At 39.2% G+C, this 24,418-nt stretch overlaps 1 protein-coding gene across 1 annotated transcript; it reads left to right on the top strand.

Moving 5' to 3' along the window:
* The first annotated feature begins 19,842 nt into the window (after positions 1–19,842).
* LOC101388749 (olfactory receptor 1f45-like) lies at positions 19,843–20,779 on the top strand. The gene is given in 2 exon segments (XM_014786205.2): positions 19,843–20,751; positions 20,753–20,779. Coding segments are annotated over 2 exon segments (936 nt in total).
* The last annotated feature ends 3,639 nt before the right edge of the window (positions 20,780–24,418 follow it).

The following is a 24,418-nucleotide window of genomic DNA, read 5'->3' as shown; positions in this document are numbered from 1 at the left end:
GGCAACTCACAGAATGGGAGAAAATATTTGCAAACCATATATCTGCTAAGGGTTTAATATCCAGAATAGATAGACAACTCCTACAATTCAAAAACAAACAACCCAATTAAAAAAATGGGCAAAGGACTTGAACAGACATTTCTCCAAGGAAGATATACAAATGGCCAATAACTGCATCAAAAGATGTTCAACATCATTAGTCATTAAAGAAATGCAAATCAAAGCCACAATGAGATACCACATCACACCCATTAGGATGGTTATTATTAAAAAAAAATAACAAGTGTTGGCAAGGATGTGCAGAAATTGGAACTCTTGTGCACTGCTGGTGGGAATGTAAAATGGTGCAGCTGTTATGGAGAACAGTATGGTGGTTCTTCAAAAAATGAACATAGAATTGCCATATGATCTAGCAATTCCACTTCTAGGTATTTACCTCCAAAAAATTGAAAAGGGACTCAAACAGATTTGTACACCAATGTTCACAGCAGCATTGTTCACAAATAGCCGAAAGGTGGAAAGAACACAAATGTCCGTTTATCAACAGATAGCTGAGTAAACAAAATATGCTAGATACATACAATGGAATATTATTCAGGCTTAAAAAGGAAATCCTGACATATGCCATAATACGGATGAACCTTGAAAACATTATGATAAGTGAAGTAAGCCAGGCACATAGGAAAATATTATATGATTCCACTTATATGAGCTACCTAGAATAGCCAAGTTTATACAGACAGAAAGTAGAATGATGATCGCCAGGCTTGGGGAGAGTGGGAATGGGGAGTTATTGTTTAATGGTACAGAGTTTCAGTTTGGGAAGATGATAAAGTTCTGGAGATGGATGTGATGATGGTTGCACAATAATGTGAGTGTACTTAATGCCTTAAATTACTGAACTATACACTTAAAAATGGCTAGGTTGGTAAATTTTGTTATGTATATTTTGCCATAATTTTTAAAAATAATTCAAGGGAATTGAATTATTTTTTATCCAAGAGAAATTTTCCTTATTACTTTGGTTCCATTTTCCATTCCATTTCTGGCAATCTGTACTAAGGGGATGAAGATTATCTTTATGTGGATCACATTGTCTGCCTTTTTACCTCTTATCTTCTTTGTTTTGTTTTGTCTCTTTCCATGGCATTCACTGTAGTTATCTAGAGTTTTTTCTCTGACTAATTATGTTTTTAGCCTTGTAGTTCCTTACTCTTTTGAATGCATTAATAATTCTATATTGTATTGTTTTGGTTCTCCATTTGTTTCTGTATCTTTGCATTCTCCATTTCATCACATTCTGTCACCTTGGATTTCTTTTCTTAGTGATTTCTTATTCTTTTTGCAGTTTTCAAAAGCATAGTGTACTTCTGAGGATATGTTCCTCTTTTTTTTTCCTGCAGGACTAGTACCCTCATTTCTTCCTTGTTGTTCTGTGTGTCTGATGGAGGAGGAAGAGTTATATTATCTTTGCATAGTTGTGATTCTTTTTTGTTTTTAAACTAACTCTCATTTTTAGAAGGTCTCTTGAATCTAGACCATCTATTCATTCTAATATAGTATGAGGGAATTCTCCTTGACTCCATTCTCAAGCTATCTGAGACCTGTTGGCCTTTTCTCAAAGCTCCAGTTTGCAAATTGTGTATTATTTGTTCTTTTCTCTTAAGATAACTTGAGAGCGGTAGGGTGGGGCTATAAACATTTACAACTGATGGGTGTGTGTCAGTTAGGATTAGGTTTTGCTATATAGAACAGCAAAAGATGTGGCTTACACAAGTAGTAGTTTATTTCTATCCCACACAGAATAAGTTCAGAAGTAGGCGTTCCAAGGCTGGTACAGTGGGTCTAAGGTGTCATTAGACTCCCAGGCTCAGACATTTCTATTCCACTATCCTAGTACAAAGTTTCCATCCTCATCCTATGGTCCAAAATGGTAGCTGGTGGTACAGTTGTCATTTCCACACTGCAGGCCAGAGAAAGAAAGAAAAGCAGAAGAGCAAAAATGAGGCTCCTCCAAACCGAGTCAGCTTTCTTTAGGGAGCCTTCCCAGAATTCCCGCACTTTCACATCAGTCTTGTTGGCTAGACTTAATAATAAGGACATCTCAAGCTGCAAGGGAGGCTGGAAAATGTAATCTTTATTCTGAGCAGCAATGTGGGTAGCTAGCAATCGTTATTCAACCAATAAGGAGGGAGACTTGAATTGATGTTGGTGTAGACAAGTTGCAGCCTGCTCCAGAGAGCATCTGACATCTGCTCTCCTTTAGGAGATTCTGTTAAACATCCTAATGAAGTGTCACATATATTAGGTAGGGGTATCCCCTATCCCCATGGTAATTTGTATTCTGGGTTAAGATTAATACCCCAATTCAGTGTGAAGACTGACATTTTGCTTCTGAAAGGAACATTTTAGCCTCCACAGCTCTCCTTCCCTCATTTACATGCTCTGACAGGTGCTTCCCCTTCCATCTCAGTTAATGGAAGGAAACTTGTGGACCTGGGCAACGATGTGTCTGTTTTATAAGGGGGAGTGTGAATTTTCACATTTTTCATTATTTATGTCTCCATGTCATTCAAATTTTTTAAAGAGCGAAGCTATTGCTATTAAAAAAATTTTAAATTAATTTTATGAATCATCTGGCCCTATGAAGGCTCTATCATTACAAAGGAATCCAAGTTCTTGTTGAGCTCATTTGTTCAGAAACGACAATGCAAAGATACCTAGTGTATTGAATAAGAAAATACATAAGAGATTTGAGTAGAATTAGGTCCCAGAAAAGAGATGTTGACCTCAGCAAAAGGAAGACAAGAACAGGCTTATGAGATAATTTGTTAGATCAACAGTTAAAAACCACATGATTACCTTGCATTTGATAAAACTCAACACTTATTTGTTATTTTAAAATGATATCACTATTAGCAAATTCTTTATCTTTATAAAAGCTATTCATTAAAACTTACAGGATATCCTGACAAAAATTATCTGTGAAAAACCTGTCATTCTTAAATGATAAAACATAATCAGCATTCTTTCAAAATCAGGAAAAATACAAGCCCGTTTGCTCTTATTCCCACTGCTCAACATTGTCCTGGATGTCTCAGCCAATCCAATCAGACATGAAATAGGAATAAGAGGTATAAGGATTTGAAAGAGAAAATTGTTCTCATTATTTATATATCTTATCTTTGTCAGCATAAAACATTCAAGAGCATTTACAGAAAAATTTTGGAAACTAACAAGAGAGATCAACAAATTTCTAGATACAAGATAAACAAAATTAATTGCATTGATATATACCAGCAGTAGCTAATTAAATATGACAGAAAAAATTATTCACAATAGTATATAGCTATCAATATTGTTAAAGATGTGTGAAAACCTGAGGGTAAAAGGTTATAAAATGATACTGAAGGGGCCGGCCAGGTGGTGCAAGTGGTTAGGTGCACGCTCTCCGCTGCGGTGGCCCGGGGGTTCACCAGTTCGGATCCCGGGCGTGCACCGACGCACCGCTTGTCAGGCCATGCTGTGGCAGGTGTCCCATATAAAGTGGAGGAAGATAGGCATGGATGTTAGCCCAGGGCCAGTCTTCCTCAGCAAAAAAAGAGGAGGATTGGCAGATGTTAGCTCAGGGCCGATCTTCCTCACACACACACAAAATATATACATATAAAAAATAAAATGACACTGAAGAACATAAAAGAAGATAAGTGAGAAGATAGTCCACTGACAGAAGACTCAATTTTGAAAGGTGTCAATTCTTTCCCAGATTAATCTATACATTTGCTATAATTTCAGTCAAAATCTAAAAGATTTTTCATGGATCTTGAGTGACTAATTTAAGAATGTATGTAGAAGAGTAAAGGTCCCAAAAGCCAACATTATTTTAAAAGAACAAACAAATAATGAAACAAACAAAAAACGAGAAAGAGGAATTTGTCCTCCCAGATATCAAGATGGTGTAAGCTTATAGTTCAGATTAAGTGAGTGTACTGTTGTGCAGAAATAGAAAAGAAGATTCACAGAGGAGAAGAGAGAGCCCAGAAACAGGACGAATAAAAGATGGGACCTTAATATATTACAGAGTAGACTTTATTAATCAATAGGGAAATGATTCCACAAATGATGTTGGATTATTTAGCTTTCCACATTGAAAAAAAAAATGTTACATAGAAATGTTACCCCACTCACAAATTATACAAAAATAGTCATCAGATGGATTAAAGACTCAAATGTGAAAAATAATACTGTAATGTAAAGCTATTACAGTATACGTTTTTTGTTGCCTCAGTGGTTCCCTGAGTGCCAGCCCCCACCTGCTTGTTTTGAACTTTTACCTAGCTACTGCCCATTTCTGAGTACCCATCCCCAATATATGTGTTCAAGTAAGCCTTATGATAACTTCCCCATTTTACCCCTTTCCTGCTTTCCATGTTGACCCAGTTACATGCAAATTACCCAGTGAGAATGCTTCCCTCTGCTGCAAGCTACTCCACCCATGGCCCTCAATGAAGGCACTTGCCCACAGGGCTTGCTCTGCTCTCTCCCTGCCCGCTATGACCAAACCTCTGGCTTTAGGGTGACTTTGTGTGAACCTATGGGCATGCTGTGCCTCCCTCTCTAAGACTTGTGAGTACAGTAAACCCTTTAAATTCATATGCCTCTTCAAGTGTAATTTCTGCAGCCATGTTTGTGTGATCCTTAAGGACCCTATAAGGGAAACTTACTCCCTCATTTACAATACAAATATTTATTATTAGAAAAAATCATAGGAGACTATCTTTATGAACACAGGTTAATGAAGGACTTCCTAAGCTATTAAAAGCAAAATTATGAGGAATATTTCAGTAAATTCGACTGTGTCATATAAAGAATTCTATTGACAAAAGACAATAAGACAGCATAAACAAAGTTAAAAATAAAGACACAAACTGGGGAAAGATATTTGCAGCATGTGTAAAAAAAACAGAGGAATACTACCAAAATATATAAAGAGCTCAAACAAAAATTAATAAGAAAAAGATAAACAATCTATTAACAAGTGGGGAAAGGACATAAAAAGGCAATTCGGAGAAGAGAAAACTAGAATGTCTAATAAACACATGAAAAGATGCTCAATTTCCCTAAAAAAAAAAAGAAAATTAGAACAATGAGTTACCATTCACATCCACCAGAGTGGCAAAAATGAAACTGTGTGACAATATCAACTGTGGGCAAAGAGCTGGAGAAAGAACTCTCATTGTCTATTAATTGGTGAGAATAAATTGTTACAACAAATATCTAGTAAAACTGGAAAAAAAATACATACCTTTATGACTCAGTAATTCCTATTCTACTAGATTGAACCATAAGAAATTACTATTTTTTGTAGGTCAAAAAGTTAGTTAAATATCAGCAGTTTTATATGATTCAGCCTTAATTACAGACCCTAGAAGAATTCTCCCATCCATGGAAAAGAGGTTTTTCCATTGTACCATCACTTTTAATGGGAAAAAAAAGTGGAAGCAATCCAAATTCTATCAGTAAGGAAATAGATGGATACATTTTGGCATATCCATACAACGCTGAGTTATCCACATATATCATGGATAGCTCTAGAGTGTGTAGGCCACTCGCTGGGCCCTCTTCATTCAGATGGATGAGCCAGGGCTAAGCGCTGACCTCACTCTGGACTCTTAGGGCTGCTGTCCCATGCTGCATGAGTCCAGGCTTCCTGCATATGCTCACTCTCCCTGAGTCTGAGAGCTCCATTTTCAGGGCAGGCAAAGGAGCAATCCTTTTAAAATAATAAGCCTTCTGTGTTGGGCTGCAGATACGAAATATGTAGGCTCTGCTTAAAAGCAGCTTCTTCAAATTCCTGTGGCTTTCTCTGGCCCCAGGCAGATCATCAGTGTTAAAGAAAAAAACATTCAATAATACTTGTTAAAAATGATAAGGCAGACTTTCTTCAGGACCATTGTGATAGGTTTAGGGACCACCACAATGGGGAGTGTGCTCAACTCTGAATACAGCATGGGCAAACGAGAATTCACCCATGGGCAGTGGATGGAAAATTACTAAGAGGAAACATCACAGGTCATGGGAGATTCTGGCTAAACTGACCTAATAGGATTGCTCCTGAAGACAGGCCAGGGTGATCAGAGATCACCTGGGGGATGGTGGAGGATGAAGAACCTGATCAGATATGGAGGGTGATCAGATACCGAGGGTGAGGGTTTCTGGTTAAACTGACTTAGCAGGGTTCTTCCTAAAACTGGCTCTTATAAGGAAGTGTACAGATGGGCCTCAGAGAAGGTTCAGGAGCCTGACTAAAGTTTGAATCTTTGTCAGTTCCCCTTCTTTTTACGGAAAGAATATGCATTCTTCTTTCCTTTGAACAATATAAATCCATGTCTCCTTTGGTCTCCTTTTGTTCACTAAGGAGCAGGTGAATCATCTGTTGGAACATGGTAGTAGAGGGTATTTTCTGGATGGTGCTAGCAGTCAGGCATTTAATGAGGGGGATTTCTATTAAAATTAAAAGATTAATAGTTAGAAACACAGTTTCTGAGTCCAGAGGCAGCCAGTTGAGATTTCTAGATGTTGGGCTCAATATACCTATAAATGGTGGAGTGAGGGTGCCAGTGGCTATCTGATAAATTTTCCTGGCTTGCAGGTTGAATGTCTCTGGCGATGGCATTGGGTGTTCCAGTGACCTTTCTGAGACCTGCACAGCAGCAGGCATGAAGGTTGCCCATACATGATCTGTTATGGTGATTCCTTGAAGTTTGCATCAAGTCGTCGAGCTTATTAGCCTTCAGGGGTTGGGGAAAAGGGTAGTTTTAGTTCTCAGTGATTCCAAGCCAGAAGGGAGAAAAGTTGGAAATGTTAATTTGGAGAGCTGTAGCCAGAGACTGGAGGAAACTAGAGGAATTCAGGCTGGATGCCCAGTTCACAGGAAGATAACAAAAGCGTAAAGGCAATAAACAAGACTAGAAGTTAATACCCACACAGGTTTGCTATAGTTTTCCATTGAAACATAATCTTTTCTCTACAGTCACTCCCATTTCTATCAAAGATAATCAAAATAAGACTAATTTGTTTGCAATATAAGTGTAGTCTCATTAAACTTGGCCTGATTACTTACAGAAGTGCAGCAAGAATAGTGACTGACCACATAGATCTTTTGAGTTTGCTTTGCTGGAACTTTTCATAATGAATTTCAGATAGGACCTTTTAAAACCTCTTGAGGCTAGGAAGCCAAGCCAAGGACTCGCCATCAGACTTTCCCTGCAATACCTACATATTTGGGTGAATTCCTCTCTTCTTGAGGTCCTCCAAATATCCTGAGGTTCCTGGCCCTGCCAGGAAGGGTGACCTTTCTTGCTCACCTGGTAAGGCTGCTGGGAACCCTGTAAGCAAGTGTCTTGACATGAGTACAGCCATGTTTGGCCACTCCATTGACCTACAGCCACCAGCACAAAAAGAAATATAAAAGCTGCTTTCTGCGTGGTGGGAACTGACCCTTCTCCCAGGGAGATAGTTGCAATGTGTAAAAATTTCAAGGCCCTTTGGGTGCCGCAGCCTGGGACAGACTGCCCATCTGTGCTGGGCTGGGATGATAACCAGGGTAAACAATGCACGTACACAACTGCCAGGCTGGGACGATAGCCAGGAGGCTCAGTGCACGTACGCCACTGATAACCATTTGTGCATGGGAACACTGAATGCTTGCTCTGTAAACTCTGTAACTGCTTATATAAACTGCTGAAAACCGAGGCCTGGTGAGAGTTCCACCTGTGGAAGGGACGCCCTGCCCAAGACGTGTGATTCCCACCCAGCCGTGTCAATTGAAGGAACTCTCCCGGCAGTGGGACGTGGATGTTGTGAGTAACCGATCTGATGTATTCTCTTTTTGGTCAACCTGGTGTTTCTCTTTCTGGTTGATTTGTGTCATTTCCCTTCAGTCGATCTGGTGTTTCCCTTTCCAATCGAGCTGGTGTTTTTCCCTCTTATTATTTGACCTATTCGGATCTGTTTGCAGACTATCGCCTTTACTATCCTCTATATAATAAAATATACCTTCAGTCCATTTGTTTGGAGTGGAAAGTTTCTTTTACGTCTCCGATCGAATCCTCGAACCTCTCATAACAGCAAGGTATCAGGCTGGCTTTTCCAAGGAGCTTTATTGGCTCCATAAAGTCAACCTTAGTTCCTTAAAGCTGTCTGGTAATATCTGATTCTTTGTGCATCATTCTCAAATACAAGATTCCAGTCAAAGGCTTTGTGATATAACCAGTGTTTCCAATTATATGCTGTTACAAGGAGAACAGATTCTTATTGAACTTATGTAAATAACCATATTGCCATGAGAGTAAGAATATTCAATAAGAATTTCCAAATTATGGAGGAATTATGAAGGGAGAAAAGAGAAATGCTTCAATTCTGTTTACAAAGATATAATTTACCAAATTGCTGTAAGTTATAGATTGTTCAAGAGAACAGAGAAAAATGTTTCCTTAAATCTGGAAAACAAAATGTTGAAAAACCAGCAATGTTTCAAAAAAAGAATCATAAAAAATTATAATTATCCTCATCAGTTCATTCAGTGCCATGTAATTAATTCTGGTTCTGCTTGATCTTGAGTTAGCAACTCTATGAATCCACTAGCTTCTTCATTAGTTTTGGAAATTCCTACTCAGTCCAGTGGCATGGTCTCAAAGCTTTTTAAGAGATGCCATCATGGAACATTCTCACCTAGTTAACTGTAAATGCTTTTAGAGAAGAATCAGAGTAAAACAGTAACTGTCTGTGGATGACAATAGACTTTTAAAAAAATAGTTGAGGTTAAAGATCTGATGAGAGTTCATTTGATAAGGAAATTTAGTTATTTCTGTGGTATACAACACATTAACATAGTCAGGAAGGAGCCTGACTAAAGTTTGATCAAGCAAAAAATCTTTGTCGACACTCTGATCTTTATTATATTCTCTCTTCTGCTTACTTTAGGTTTCATTTTCTTGTTTTTCTGGTTTGTTAAGGTGAAGTTTAGGTCATTGATCTGAGACTTTTCATTTTTCTTTCTTTTTTCAATTTTATTGAGGCATAATTGACAAATAAAATTGTAAGAGAATTAAAGTGTACATTGTGATGATTTGACATGTGTATAGTTTCTTCTTTTCTAATATAGATGGTTAGTGTTTTGTAGTTTATAATATACATCTTAACTTATCACGTTCTACCTTAAATTAATATAATACTATTTCATGTATAATACAAAAACTTTGCAATAATATACTTCCATTTCTCCTTTCCTGACCCTGTTACTCTAGTTGTCATACATTTTACTTTCACATATGTTATAAGCCCCACAGCACTACATTGTTTTAACAATTATCTTTTAAAGAGATTAAATAATAAAATATCTTATATATTTAACAGTGTAGCTATTTCCTTTACTATTCATTCCTTCGTGTAGGTTAATATTTTCACCTGTTGTGTTGAATTTTATCAAAACTTCTTCTTAGCCTATTTAGGGTTTGAATTACATCGACTGATTTTCTTTGCTTGTTTGTTTGGTGAGGAAGATTGGCCCTGAGCTAATGTCTGTTGCCAATCTTCTTTTTGCTGAGGAAGATTGGCCCTGAGCTAACATTTGTGCCCATCTTCCTCTATTTTGTATGTGGGACACTGCCACAGCATGGCTTGATGAACAGTGCATAGCTCTGTGCCTGGGATCCAAACCTGCAAACCCCAGACCACTGAAGCAGAGCACGCAAACTTAACCACTATGCCACTGGGCCAGCTCCATGTTGACTGATTTTTTTAATGCTGTACCAGCCGTCTATTCCTGGGATGACCCTCATTTGGCTGTAATATATTTTATTATCCTTGTTATATATTACTGGACTTGATTTGCTAATATTATTTTGAGGATGTTTGCATCTATGATCATGAGAGATATTGATCTGTAGTCTTTTCTTGTAATTTCTTTATTTTGATTTGGTATTATAATAATTCTGGCCTCATAAAATGAGTTGAGAATATTTCCTCCTTTTACAGTCTACAGGAGAGTGTAACCATCTGGGCCTGGAGTTTTTTGGGGGTGGTGGGAGGAAGTTTTTAAACTATAAATTCAATTTTTTATACATATAGGACTATTCAGGTTATCTATTTCTTCTTTAATGAGTTTTGGTAGTTTGTGTCTTTTAAGAAATTGGTCCATTTCATCTAAGTAATTAAATTAATGAACATTGTGTTGTTTGTAGTATTCCCTTAATATCTTTTTAATGTCTGTGGGACCAGTAGTGATGTCCCTTCTGTCATTCTTGATATTGATAATTTGTGTCTTCTCTCTTGTTCTCTTGGTTAGTCTGGCTAAAGGTTTATTAATTTTATTGATCCTTTCAAAGAACCATCTTTAGTTTCATTGATTCTCTCTATGGGTTTCCTGTTTTCAATTTCATCAATTTCTGCTCTGATCCTTATATCTTTCCTTCTGCTTGTTTGAGCTTAATTTGATGTTCTTTCTCTAGTTTTCTATTGTATAAACTTAGGTTATTGGTTCCAGATCTTTGTTTTCTTATAATATGTGCATTTTAGTACTATAAGTTTCACTCTAAGAACTGCTTTAGCTGTATCCCACAAATTTTAATATATTTTTAAATTTATTTTAAAATATTTTTAATTTCTCTTATGACTTTCAACTCATGAGTTATTTGGAAGTGTATTGTTTAATGTCCAAATATTTGGGGATTTCCCAGATATCTTTCTGTATGTATTTCTAGTTTAATTCCATTATAGTCCAAGAATGTTATTTCCTATTTTTTTAAATTAAATTTAATTAAATTAAAATAATTTCGATTTTTTTTAAGTTTGTTTAAATTTGTTTTATGGACCAGAACATGGTCTAGCTTGGTGAATGTTTTATATGCACTTTGAGGAGAATGTATATTTTGATATTGTTGGACGCTGTATTCTATAAATGTCAGTTAGTTCAAGTTAGTTGATAGTGCTGTTCAGGTACTCTATATCCTTCCTGATTTTCTGCCTACTTGTTCTCTCAGCTTTTGAGAGTGGAGTTTTGAAGTCTCCAACTGCAATTTGAATTTGTCTGTTTTTCTTTTCAGATATGTAAATTTTTGCCTTGTGTATTTTGAAGCTCTGTTATTAGATGCATTTATATTTAGGATTATCTTCTTGAAGAATTGACCCTTTATCATTATGTGATGTCCATCTCTATCCCTGACTATATTCCTTGTCTTGAAGTCTACTTTGTCCAAAATTAAAATAACTATTCCAGCTGTTTTTTGGTTAGTGTTTGCATGGTAGATTATTCTCCATCCCTTTACTTTGAACTTTTAAAGTGGGTTTGCTGTAGATAGCATATTGTTGGGTCTAGCTTATTTATCCAATCTGACAATCTCTGTCATTTAACTGATGTGTTTAGATTATTCACATTTAAAGTGATTATTTATATAGTTGGCTTAAACCCTACCATTTTAGTAGGTGTTTTGTAGTCATTGTTCTTTGTCTCTTATCTTTTTTTTTTTTATAATTTTTATTTATTTATTTTTTTCCCCCAAAGCCCCAGTAGATAGTTGTATGTCATAGTTGCACATCCTTCTAGTTGCTGTATGTGGGACGCAGCCTCAGCATGGCCAGAGAAGTGGCGCGTCGGGGCGCGCCCGGGATCCGAACCCGGGCCGACAGCAGTGGAGCGCACGCACTTAACCACTAAGCCACTGGGCTGGTCCTGTCTCTTATCTTTTTATTCTGCGTTCTCTGATTTTGACTGAGCATTTTTAATTACTCTATCCTATTTTCAATTATTCTATTTCATTTCCTCTATTGACTTATTATTATTTACACTTCTCTCTTTCTTTAGTACTTGCCATAGAGTTTACAATATATTTTTAAAAATAATCTGCATCCACCTTCAAATAACATTATACCACGCCATATGTAGTGAAAGGACCTTATACCAGAATATTCCCAATTCTCCCTTCCTATCCCTTATGCCTTTGTACATTTCACTTTCCTAAATGCTATAAACACTGAAATGTATTGTTACTATTGTTCCTTTAAACAGTTGGCTATCTTTTAGAGCAATTCAAAATACAGGAAAAAAACACTTTACCTTAATTTATTCCATTTCCAGCACTCTTAATTTTTTTGTGCAGATCTAAGTTTCTGACTTATATCATATATTATTTCTTCTTGAAAACTTCTTTAACATTTCTCTTGAATGCTTTTTTTCACATTCATTTTTCTTTTTCAGTCTTTTATCATCCTATCTTCAACTTCATTGATTCTTTCCTCAACTATATCAAGACTCTGATAAGACAATAAAAGACATTCTTCATTTCTGTCACTATGTGATTGATTTCTAGCATTTCCATTTGATTCTTTCTTATAGTTCTCATCTGTCTGCTGAAATTACCCATCCAATCTTGCGTTTTGTCTACCTTTTCCATTAGAGCCTTTAATATAGTAATCATGGTTATTTAAAATTCCCTATCTAATATTTCTAACGTCCATGACACATCTGAGTGTGTTTCTGATCATTGCTTTGTCTCTTCACATTGTGGTTTTTTTTTTTTTTTTTTTTGCTTTTTGGATGCCTTGCAATTTTTTGTTGAAAGCTGGACATAGTGTATAGGACAATAAATATTGAGGTAAATAGGCCATTAGTGTGAGGATGTATGTTAATCTAGCCAGGAGTTTTGGGGTTGTGTTTGAGGTTTATTTTTCCAGTGGTTACCAGTGCTGAAATTTGCTGCTGTTAGGGGAACTAGAAACTTAAAATTCCTCTAGGGCCTTTGTTTCTGTCTTCCCTCTTGGCTTTAGGCCTTCCTTTTGTGCTGATCCCCAGAAAGAGTCTGTCTCTTAAACTCTCCCACCTGTAATCCACAATTATTCTTGCTGGAGGTTTGTTACCATGATGATGGGTAAGAGAATGGGGGGCCTTCTCTAATATTCTGATTAAGTCTCAGTATTTGGAATGCACAGTGGGTCTGTGTTTTGATGATCTGGCCACAGTGTTTCTGCTCCTCCTAGAGTTAGAGCTATTCCCTCACCCTACTTCCCTTTCCCCTGCTGCAGCAGGTATCCACCAGTTTAATACCTTGTGGCTCCTCTTGTTTGTTTATTAACTTAGCAAGATAGGAGGGCTAGGTCTCACTGGAGTTCCCTTCTCTCCAGCCACAGAGGATTTCACCAATGCCCTCAGCTGATGTTCTTCCCCTGAAGATTAAGTCCTTTTTCTCCATAAGGGAGATGATCTGGGCAAATTTTGCAGTGATTGCTGTTCCCCTTCCCAAGACAGCACCATGGGGCAGCTCTCTCCAGATTCTTCCTATCCTCCCAGGAAGAGCCTGGTGGGGTTCCTGGCAGAAAAGCCTACAAAAGATTGGAAATGCCTCCCATGATTGTCGCCCCCAGTAGCTTCACATTCCCAAGCTAGCTCACACTTGGCCTCCAGCAACTCATTACAACTTTTAGCTTAATGTTTTGACTGACTTATGTGGAATGCAGCAACTTCTCTCCCAGGTAAAGCAAATGCTCAGTTCTGTGTCTCATTGAAAGTGCCAATCTCTCTCCAGTTTTCAAGATGGCAGTTTGTGCCATCAGTTGTGACCTCAGTTCTCTGTTGGATTCTTAAGAAGTCATTAATTTCCCCCTGGCCTCCTTTATGTGTTACAGAGGTGAAACGCATGTCTTTAGAGCACTCTACATCTCTGAGTTCAGAACTGAAGTTTTAAAATGGTTTTAAATTTTGTGTGAATTATCTACTTCCCTTATTTGCCCACAGAAATATACTTTGCTGAATCCTTATCCAGCTGTCTTCTATTATAAAACCACAAAGTCCTGGTGGGGACCACACCTCAAACACCTCTGATACCCAGATCATTCACTAGTAGCTGGTGACAAAGTTTCAAACTTTAGTGAGGCTCTTGAACCTCCTCCTAGGCCCTTCTATGCACTTCCTTATTAAATCCAGTTTTGGCAAGAACCCTCCTAAGACCATTAAACCAATACCATCTGCCCTTGATATCTGATAACCCTCCATATCTGATCAGGTTCCTCATCCCCTAGGTGATGTCTGTTGAAATTTTGATTGTGACTGCATGGAATTTTATCAGTTTAAGAGTTGTTGGGGCCGGCCCCATGGGTTAGCGGTTAAGTGTGCGTGCTCCACTACTGGCGGCCCAGGTTCGGATCCCAGGTGCGCACCAACAAACTGCTTGTCCGGCCATGCTGAGGCGGCATGCCACTTACTGCACCTAGAAGGATGTGCAACTATGACATACAACTATCTACTGGGGCTTTGGGGAGAAAAAGGGTAAAAAAAAAAGGAGGAGGATTGGCAATAGATGTTAGCTCAGAGCTGGTCTTCCTCGGCAAAAAGAGGAGGATTGGCATGGATGTTAGCTCAGGGCTGATCTTCCTCACAAAATAACAAAAAAACAAAACAAAACAAAAAAGAATTGTCAGCTTAACAATATTTAGTCTCCTAACCCAGGAATGTGGCATATTTCTTCATGTTTAAAGATTTTCTTTAATATCTCTCGTGAATGTTATTTTCTTTTTGATATGGGAATTATGAAGAATATTGTTTTAAATTTTACCAACTGGACATTTCTTTGTACATTTTGATTTTTGGTTTCTAATTTTTGCCTTTGTTGGAGGCTGTAAGAGAAGGTATCCTATGAAATCAATGTTTGAGGACTCTATTAAAGCTTTTGCTGTAGTCAAGAAAAGGCCAATATTTGTAACTGTTCTCTGGACTTAGAAGAATGCATATTTTCTATTTACAGGGTAGAAATATATGTATTTTTATATGTAGTATTTATTTTTAAATCTAATTTCTTCATTGTTTAAACAAAATCTCTGCCATATTTTTTATTAACTATTTTATCAAATTCTGGGAAGTGTATGTTAAAATCTATCGAGATTAATTTAATAAACCTCTTTAAAAATTTTTATGAGCCTTTGCCTTATATAAACTATTGTTACATTGTTTTGTGCTTGATGTTTCATAACTGTTATTAAGTTCTATGAACTTTTCCTTTATTATCATAAAATATTCCTCTTTTGTGATTTGTGCTTGTGGGTGACTTAATCATTGCTTTGTCTGTAATTAACAGTGCCACCTTTGTTCTCTAATTTTTGCCTTTATCTAACACATCTTTGCCCGATTTCATATTTGTATTTTTTCTTTCTTTCAAATGTAGGTTTTTAAAATTCATCTTTTAAAAATTTTGCTTTGTAAATGACACACAAATTGACACTTAGAAATACACACCCAACTTCCAATAGCCCCCGTAGATACCATGTATTTAGATGACCACAGACACATACATGCCACACCCAGTATTCCCTACCCCCTGTCCACAGGCCAGCATTCCTAGGTGGTGCCTCTAGTTTCTCATGTCAGGGATACAGTAACTATTACAGAGCTTAAAATGGAGAATTGAGGTTTCGTTCTTAGTCACTACTTTCTTAGTATAAATTAACAAATCAAACTTTGCATTTGAAAGAAGAAAGGGTGAGGGTCCTGAAGGCTGAAGGATTACACATAAGGGAGTCAGTGCAAGAGTAAAGTGTACAGAATGCAGCTGCTATGAATCTCTGTGGGCCAGTTTCACTGGCTTCACAATTTCTCTTCAGGTTAATTCTGGGCACAAAGCAGGGGACCAGCTATATTCTGTGACATGGGCATGAGATGTACTTGAGGCAGTGGGACACAACAAGTCTGAGCATTAAACTAAGTTCCCCTCAAGTCAAGATATCTGTGTCGAGAGAAGATAGGAACAAAGAACAGTTAGTATGTGTGCCTCTAATATGGAACTGTGGGGGATCTACCCTAGGGGCCCAAACTTGACAACTATTCCTGCCCGGATCCCCATGAAAGTCCCAATCTCCAGGGATGGAAGATCTATACATTTGCTCCCAATCATCCAAGCCAGACCTGGGAGAGCCACAGTGTCTGACTCTAAATGTTCTCCTCCAGTGAGAAAAGGCTCCTCAGTCCTCAGCCCTAGCTGTGACTTTCCCATCATCCAGTGTCAAGCAAGAAGCCAGTGGAGATTGGGGTTCCATGAAGCATCTGACAGCAGCAGAGAGCAGCCAGGTAAGAAGAGCTGGGAGAGAAGGTGAGGGCATGGTTACCTCCAACAACAGACGGGTTCACATGGACACAAACACATAGACTTATAGTTGGGAAAACAGACACACTAAATCCCTCGGAATCTGACCAAGTTCAAATGGGCAACATCTCTTGGTTTGACATGTACAAGCCTTTCCTGTTTCAGGATGTGCTGACCGTTGCAGGACACAGCAAGTGCACTTTCAAGATGGAAATAGAAAAGTATGAGTGGGAAAGGATGGAGATAACTAAGGTTAGTGGTGCTAGGATCAGCGACTACAGGCTCCTAAAAACCCTGGCCAGAGGCTCAGAACCTAGAGCTGCCCTCCCTCCCCACAAAAGAGACTCTCTTTCAGACATTCAAGACCCTCCTATTCTGCCCTAATCACCTTTTTGTAGTTGCTTCCCTATGTTCATCCACTGTGGCCTGTGACCACATAATAGAGGTATCTCAGAGGGAGGATACCTGGATGCCACATGGAGCCCCACAGAGGGTAGTTGGCTTGGGCCGGGGTCCAGGCATTAAGCAGCCCCAGTGTAAGGTGCAGGAACAAATGCTCAGTGCTGCAGATATGTCAGATGTCTCAGAGACAGTCACACACTAACAAGAGTCACAAGAGATTAATACATGAAACCAGACATCAACATATTTAAGTTATACAAAATAAAGGTTATTCCAAGGGGACTGGTAAGAGCACTCTCTCCCTATGAGGAAGATTCCTGGGAAGTTGAATTAAAATTTCAAGATGGGTAGTGAATATCTAATCAGAGTAAGAGGAATCTAGTATATGACCTATTCACTGTGTAATCTCAACTTGTTGAGGTTTAACGAAACCCCGTGAAATGATAGTATTTGTTCTTTAGTAACTGATCTTCTGTTAGTAGCTCTCATAAAAACATCCTGACCAGATTCCATCATTTTAAGCCATTGTATATTATAAAAATCACACTTATTCAGTAATCAAAAACATTCTAAAATTTCAGTCTCTTGTGTTCCACTCTCCCACAATGTTTCTTGGTTTGGAGTAGTGGTGGGGCCGGGGAGAGGTGGTGGATGTGGTTTTAGTCTCAGGCATCTCTTCCCCTTCACTCTTCTCAAACTAACTCTTCCTGAGCTGGAGCAAGAAAGAGAGAGAGGGAATCCAGAAGGTGTTATCTCCCTGATGACATAAGGAGCTGGCGTTCTCCTGTTTGGTGTGTGCTGCTTTTCTGGCTGTCACCCACCGTGGCAGAAAGTCAAAAGCTGGCTCTCTTATGGGCTCAGCTCTGTGGGTTCTTCACAGAGGATTCTCTGGGAACCTCCAGAGGGTGTCAGTGGTGGGAGATCCAGCTCTCAACCTCTCTAATTCCCCTGAAAGTCCCACCCAAATGGAGTTTATGCTGCAGTGTCTTATTGAAGGGATCCCCTTTCCTACAGGCACCACTTTTGCCTTGAGTATTGCCAAGATGTCCCAAGTCAATTGTCTTCCACACGGGCCACTCAGCAAACAGGAAACTCACACACCATTGTGATGGCAAACAGCAAGCACACAGGTAGCTTCTCTACCGGCCCACTCTCAGCTCTACCATCTCTACCTATTTTCTCTTCCCTGCTCAGAGAAAACAAGGGCTGATCAACAAGATTGTTAGCTAAGCAAAGAAACCAACTGATGATCTCCCCATCATGCAAGCATCTCCAATCTTTGAAGTGATATTCTTGGAGCTCTTCTCCCTCAGATTTGGGGATCAGGAAGCCCACTCCCCTCTCCCAAGGGGAGTGATGAGAGGGCAACAGACTTTGTCCAGAATGACTGCTCTTTCACTTCCCAGTCCTCCCACCATACTCACTTGGGGATTGGGGGCACTGTTGATTGTGCTCCTGGTAGGATTATTCCAGCAAACATTGACAGGATGTGGCTAACCTTAATGCTGGCAGCTCTCTCAACATAGAGTTTGGGTTATTTAGAGCCTAGTGACCTATTTTTGGCCTTATTCACAGTTCCCAGATAATAGGAAAAACCTACTGCCATCCTGCTATATCTCTTTCACTTTTTACTACCATTTTTATTATGGAAACAGCCTGCCATTAAGACCAGAATATTCACATCTGTCATCAGGGCACAATGAAAAAGGCTGCACAGATATTGCTTTTGGTTTCCCTTGATGCAACCCATGCCCCCAACTCTTACATTCCACGTTAATCATCCTTTCCCTGGGGCACCTTCTCTCAACAGCTCTGGCTACAGCCTAGTACTACCTTTGCCCCTTTTAATTCTGTGATATAATTTATGAGAAAATGACTTCACATTTCAGAATTTTACATTAGTTTTTTACTAATTTAACTCTCAAAATGCTAGGATACTTCATTATCACCATATTACATACATCCTATGATCAATATCCTAGAAATATTGCCTGTAACATCCTCTGCTTCAGCCAGTCAAGCCACTTAACCTGTCTGTCTCCTCCCTTTCCTCCTCCTGTTTACCCCAGGCCTTAGTTCTTACCAGAAATGCCATCTCTTCTCCTCTCTACTATCCAGGTACTGTGAATGCTTCCATGGCTATCGCATCCACATTGCTTTATCTGACTCTTCCTGCCTGTATTGATTTCTTAATGCTGGAATTATCACTTGGATACACCCCATAATTTTACTGTCTCTATGAATCTCTTCTTCTTCAAAAATAATATCAAGTACCACATGTAACTGAACTTATTTTGCCTAGCAAAAGGGAGAAAAGAAGTCTCTTTGCAGAATCCTGCACATAGCAACCTCACAAGCATGCTTAGCTCATACAAGCCAACAGTTGTGAGGTACTGCATGGACATTCTGATGGTCTGCAGTCAAAAGGTTTATGACAAACCACCAGGCAGATCCTTCAAAGCCTAAAAGTAGTATAATCCTGGGAAAATGTAAGAGACACCCAGAATGAATTTGAGTGAGTTGTATAAACTGGCATTTTATTCGGGTAAAAGAACTTATGACCTTGAACAAATAGCTAAATCTCCTTGCTTCATTTTTTCCTTCTGCTTAATGAAGGTTGTTACTTCTAAAACTTACGGGTTTTAGTAAGGATAAGATGAGAAAATGAATGTAAAGCAGGAGTACAGTGCCCGGCACTTGCTTATATCCTCAATAAATGGCAGCTAATCAAAATTTGGAGGTAAAGCTAGGGAGGAATGTAAAGAAAAGGGCATCTTAGCTGTTTCAGGACTGTAAATGTTATGGGTTCTGCCAATCTCACCTGTCATCCCTAATCTCTCTGAATCTCAGTTGCTTCATCTCTGATTCCACTTCTCAGTATCCTCACCTGTAAAGGATGGAATTCATCATTCGAAGGATAAAAAGAAACAGTGTATGTGAAAATACTTTGTACATACCAGATCTTCACTAAATGTCAGTGAAGTATGAATTAAGGTGTATGTAATCAAAGATAATTAAATGTAATTAAAATTATAGAAATTAACTAGCTATTTATTTCAGTAAAACTAACTCCAAAGAATTATCTAATGTGAGTTAATTCCTAAACAATGACAAAAACAGTATCATAAAAAATTTGCTTAAATGATGACATATTATTACCAGTCTCATCTAATTTTATACTTGAAGTGATATTAATTAAGAGATAAACTTTGGATCTAGTATCATTAAAAAATTACAATCTCTAAACAATAGATGGAGCCCAATTAATTAAATCTTTCCTTTTACTTTTGATCACATTTTCTTCCCTGTAGACATGTACAGAGACAACAAGACCAGAGTCACAGAATTCCTTCTCCTGGGACTCTCTGGGCAGTCTGAGCAGGAAGAGCTCCTCTTTGGGCTCTTCTTGTGGATGTACCTGGTCATCATCATGGGGAACTTTCTCATCATCTTGGCCATCAGCTATGACAGTCATCTCCATACACCCATGTACTTCTTCTTGGCCAACCTCTCCTGGGTTGACATCTGCTTTTCTTCAGTCACAATCCCCAAGATGCTGCTGAATCACATATTGGGAAGCAAGTCTATCTCTTACGTGGAATGTATGATCCAGATCTACTTCTTCATCACTTTCATCAACATGGATGGGTTCCTCCTGAGTGTGATGGCCTATGACCGTTACACTGCCATCTGTTGCCCACTCCACTACACCATGATCATGAGGCCCAAACTCTGTGTCCTTCTGGTGGCTGCATCTTGGGTCATCACAAACCTGCATGCTCTCCTACACACTCTTCTCATGGTCCAACTCATGTTTTGTTCCAACAATGCTGTTCACCATTTCTTCTGTGACCCTTACCCCATTCTCAAGCTCTCTTGTTCTAATACCTTTATCAATGACCTAATGGTATTCACTGTGGGTGGACTGGTATTTCTGACACCATTTACATGTATCATGATTTCATATGTTTACATCTCTAATGTACTGAAGTTACCCTCTCCCCATGGAATAAGAAAAGCCCTGTCCACATGTGGATCCCACCTCACTGTGGTCTCCCTCTTCTACGGGGCAATTCTGGGAGTCTATATGCACCCTTCATCCTCCTACTCAGTCCAGGACATGGTGGCCACTGTCATCTTCACAGTGGTGACTCCTCTGGTGAATCCCTTCATCTATAGCCTAAGAAATTGTGACATGAAGAGAGCCCTAAGGAAATTAATTCTCAGATTCTAGAATTAGAAAAATATAGAGCTGAGTGGCCTCTTGGAAATCATACATTTTTTCATTTTACAAACAGAGACCCTGAGGCCCAGATAGGTGCAAAACTCACCCATGACTATTTCCCCTAACTAATGACATGTGATCATGATCATGCTTTTAAATATGAGGCTGGTAGGTGCTCATAAGTTGTAAATCCATTAATTTGTTATCTACAAAAAGGGCTGATTCTAAAACACTCATTTTATAGACAACAAACATTTAAGACATGACATATATGGATACATTTTTTGGGATGGGTCCAGCAAACCTTGTAAGACAGTGGCCATCACGATGGTCTGGGAATTTCAGAGCATTTTAGGTCTGGTTCTCCTCAGAGTCAACTACCCTCTACTGTCTCACATTAGGAGATTCTGAAATTAACCTCAATTTACTGAGTCCCAGAAATATTAACTTGCCCAGGGCTGTACAACCAGTAATTATTGGTTATAGAATGGTCCTGTCTACTCTCAGGGTCTTTGGTCATTACTACGTTAGGTAATTTTTCCTCCATCCTAGGCTCAAGTCCCTTCCCCCACCTCTCAAAGCTCAGAACTCTACTCCTACACCACTCATCTCCCCGCACCACCATTCTAACATTTTGGTGCTTTGTTGCTCACCGTGGGTATCATGGATGAGTATCTGGGATGAGTATCAAGAAGCTTCTGATAGTAGCTAGATTTCCTCATGGAACTCTTGGTATCCCTTCGAGTTTAGATGGGCTAGGAGAACCAGAGGTTCCCTCAAAGCTGAAGTGTCCAGAATTACTATAGCATCTGAGGGACATGAAAACATGAATTAATTATAGGATTTGGATTGGAACCCAGACTTCTGATTCCACGTCCAGAGTTTGTTGCATTCTATGGGGTCAAGCATCCAGGAGTCCAAGCCTCTTCTCCTACTCTACACCTGAGGGATAAGAGTCCACAAGGCCAGTTCCCACCTCCTCTTTCTTGGAGCCCAAAGAGCACTCACCTAAATCTCTAGTGGTCAGTCTTCAATACCCCTTCCCTCACTGGTCTTCTTGCCTCTCCCTTCTCCACTCTTCACTGCCTTCTCCACTCTCATGGCTAATCAGTACTCATTGACCTTACCATCAGCTCCTTTCTGACTTGGTCCTAACAGTGATCAGTTCTTACCTTGACCACAGCAACAGCCTTATGCTGAATCTGACTGCCTCCTGTCTCTCCCTACACATATCTATCCTGCAAACAGGATGAGTTTAATCTTCCTAAATTGGTGGTTGTATACTGTCAGCCAATACTTATAGTAAATATTGAAGAGGCCAGGATAAATCCAAATGTTACCTTCAAATTCAATGCCTAATATGATTTGGCCTCGAGCTATACTTACATTTTTATTTGTCATCAACTCACACATTCATTTGTTTGTAACTTGTCTCTCCTAATTCTCTTCCTCTTTCCTTTGTTCATTCTCTTCTGAAAGACTCCCTTGATTTTTTTAAGACTTTAATAATTGTGCATTTCCCTTAAGTCCTTTACTATCATGTCCCACAGACATGTATCGAGCACACAACATGGTGCTTCTCGGAATGTAGAACACGAACTCCCAAATGTATGTTGGTGCCAGTGGGAACCTGAATAGATGTGATAAACTTGATGTATTCTTATGAACTGTGAGTTTTATTTTAGAAGTTTAGTGCAAATGTTTGAGATATAATAACATGGAATAATGTTGGTGTTTAAAGTCATATGACTCATTTTGGTCTCATCATATTCTTCCTTGCATTACCCATTTCTGCATATATGCCTCATTCCATTATTCTATTACACACTCATTTTGAGAAAGCACCATAGATTATGCATGGGCATATCCCCTACAATGCTCAGTAGAGTTTTTGTTCATCCCAGATAATCATGAATTGAAAAATCATTGATGATGTGGTAGACAAGTGTAATGGGAAACCAGGAAGTGAACATTCCTAGACAGAAAAAATCAGAGCTGTAAAATTTTAAATCTAGGCAACTAGAGTACTGACAATCTTCCTCCAGAACATGGAAAGATTTCACTGAATTCTAAGACACAAAGAGGCAGCGGAGTTGAATGGAAAGAGCCATAATTTAGGGTATAGTTTTATTGCTCAATTCCTCTCTCCCTCAACTCTCAGTCAAAAGATGGGGTGAGAAGGTAGATGAAGATAGAGGGAAGTCAGTGAACTTACTAGAGGGCACAGAATCAAAGGGAAAATCACTCTATCCACATGGTCCCTACGAATTCACCTCAGGGGAGAAGTCATAGTTCACCATTCAGAAAGTTGTGGCTGAAAGGGGAAAAGAAATCTCTAAAAGGTCAGCAGTGTGGTATGAGCAGAAAGAGGAGAGGCCTCTGTCTTGGTTAGACTGGCCATGGTGTGAGAGGTTATGTACTGGTTAATTCTACCACAGCCTCAGATCTTTAATTCTCCTACCTCTGGGGACCCCCTTCTACTGCATCTTCACTGGCTCCCTGCATTACTTCTCATGGGCCAACTATATAAGGAGACTATAGGGAGCTAGGGAAAGGAGTTTACTAAGGGGCCAGGTAGAATCAGCCTTTGTTGTGGTTTCCTGCACGTGAGGCACTCACAGGACATGAACTGGTCATTAATTAAAGTTCACCATCATGTGGGGCCTCTAGTGCCCTCTCCCCCTAGAAGCAGAGCAGTGCCAGGCTGGCAGAGTCCTCCCTGGGGACAGCTGGGAAATCAGGATTGTGTCTGGGAATTCACCCTCCAGGGTCTAAGTTGGCAAGACCAGGCCTGTGCCAGGAGTCTCCTCTCTGCCTCTGGGACTCCCAGAAGGCACCATCTCCTCTTCCCCATAGGCAACTTCCATCTAGCACTGATTAGCCACTAGGGGCCAGCTCTTTGCAAGCCAATTAAAACAACTTGGGAAGAAAAGTTTAACTTGAGCTCAGTGAAGGTTGAAATAGATGTTCACTCTGCTTCCCAGCATATTTCCCCAGACACTGCTCTCCCCAGAGGGAGCAGGGACTGCTCTATGTCATGGCCATTGGAGGTATTTTCAAGTTTCATGGAATCACTTCCCTCCAACTTGTGTTTCAAGTGTCTGCTCCAAGGCCATGCCAGCCAGGGAGCCTTCCACAAAAGTCTGGCACTGCCTCTTATGAGCTGAATAAGCCCTTCCTGCCATTCGCTGGATATTGCAGCCTCATAGAGATTATTACTGTCCCACCTATAATATCTTGTCTCCCTGTGCTTGGGGGCAGAAGCTAAGCTTTATATAGACTTTATATCTCTCACAAGTTCAATCAGCCTTCAGCAGATGACTTTGTTCTGGGCATTAACTTTTTGTCACACGAATATTGAAACTTGGTCTGTGTAACTGACAAACTCTGACTCCTAATAAATCTGCTTATCTAGACTAACTTTTCATGTGTGAGCCACACAGAGGTACACAGTATATTGCCAAACCTATTTTCAAAGCAAGCCATCTTTCATTTGCTCTAAACTTCGGGCATGTCATGTTGCTAGTCAAAAACTGCTGGTTCAGGCTCGTCATAATCTTTAAATTGAGATATAAGTGATATTTAGGCACATCCCTGCCCCTGTATTGTGGATATATTTGCCAACAAAAATGTGAGGTCATTTTTTTTCTTTCTTAGGTGCATG

The sequence above is a fragment of the Ceratotherium simum genome, chromosome 4 (assembly GCF_057802395.1).
Source record: "Ceratotherium simum simum isolate JZ-2026a chromosome 4, ASM5780239v1, whole genome shotgun sequence".
Classification (NCBI taxonomy): domain Eukaryota; kingdom Metazoa; phylum Chordata; class Mammalia; order Perissodactyla; family Rhinocerotidae; genus Ceratotherium; species Ceratotherium simum.
Note: the sequence above shows the minus strand (reverse complement) of the source record. Positions and strands in the feature narration are given on the sequence as shown.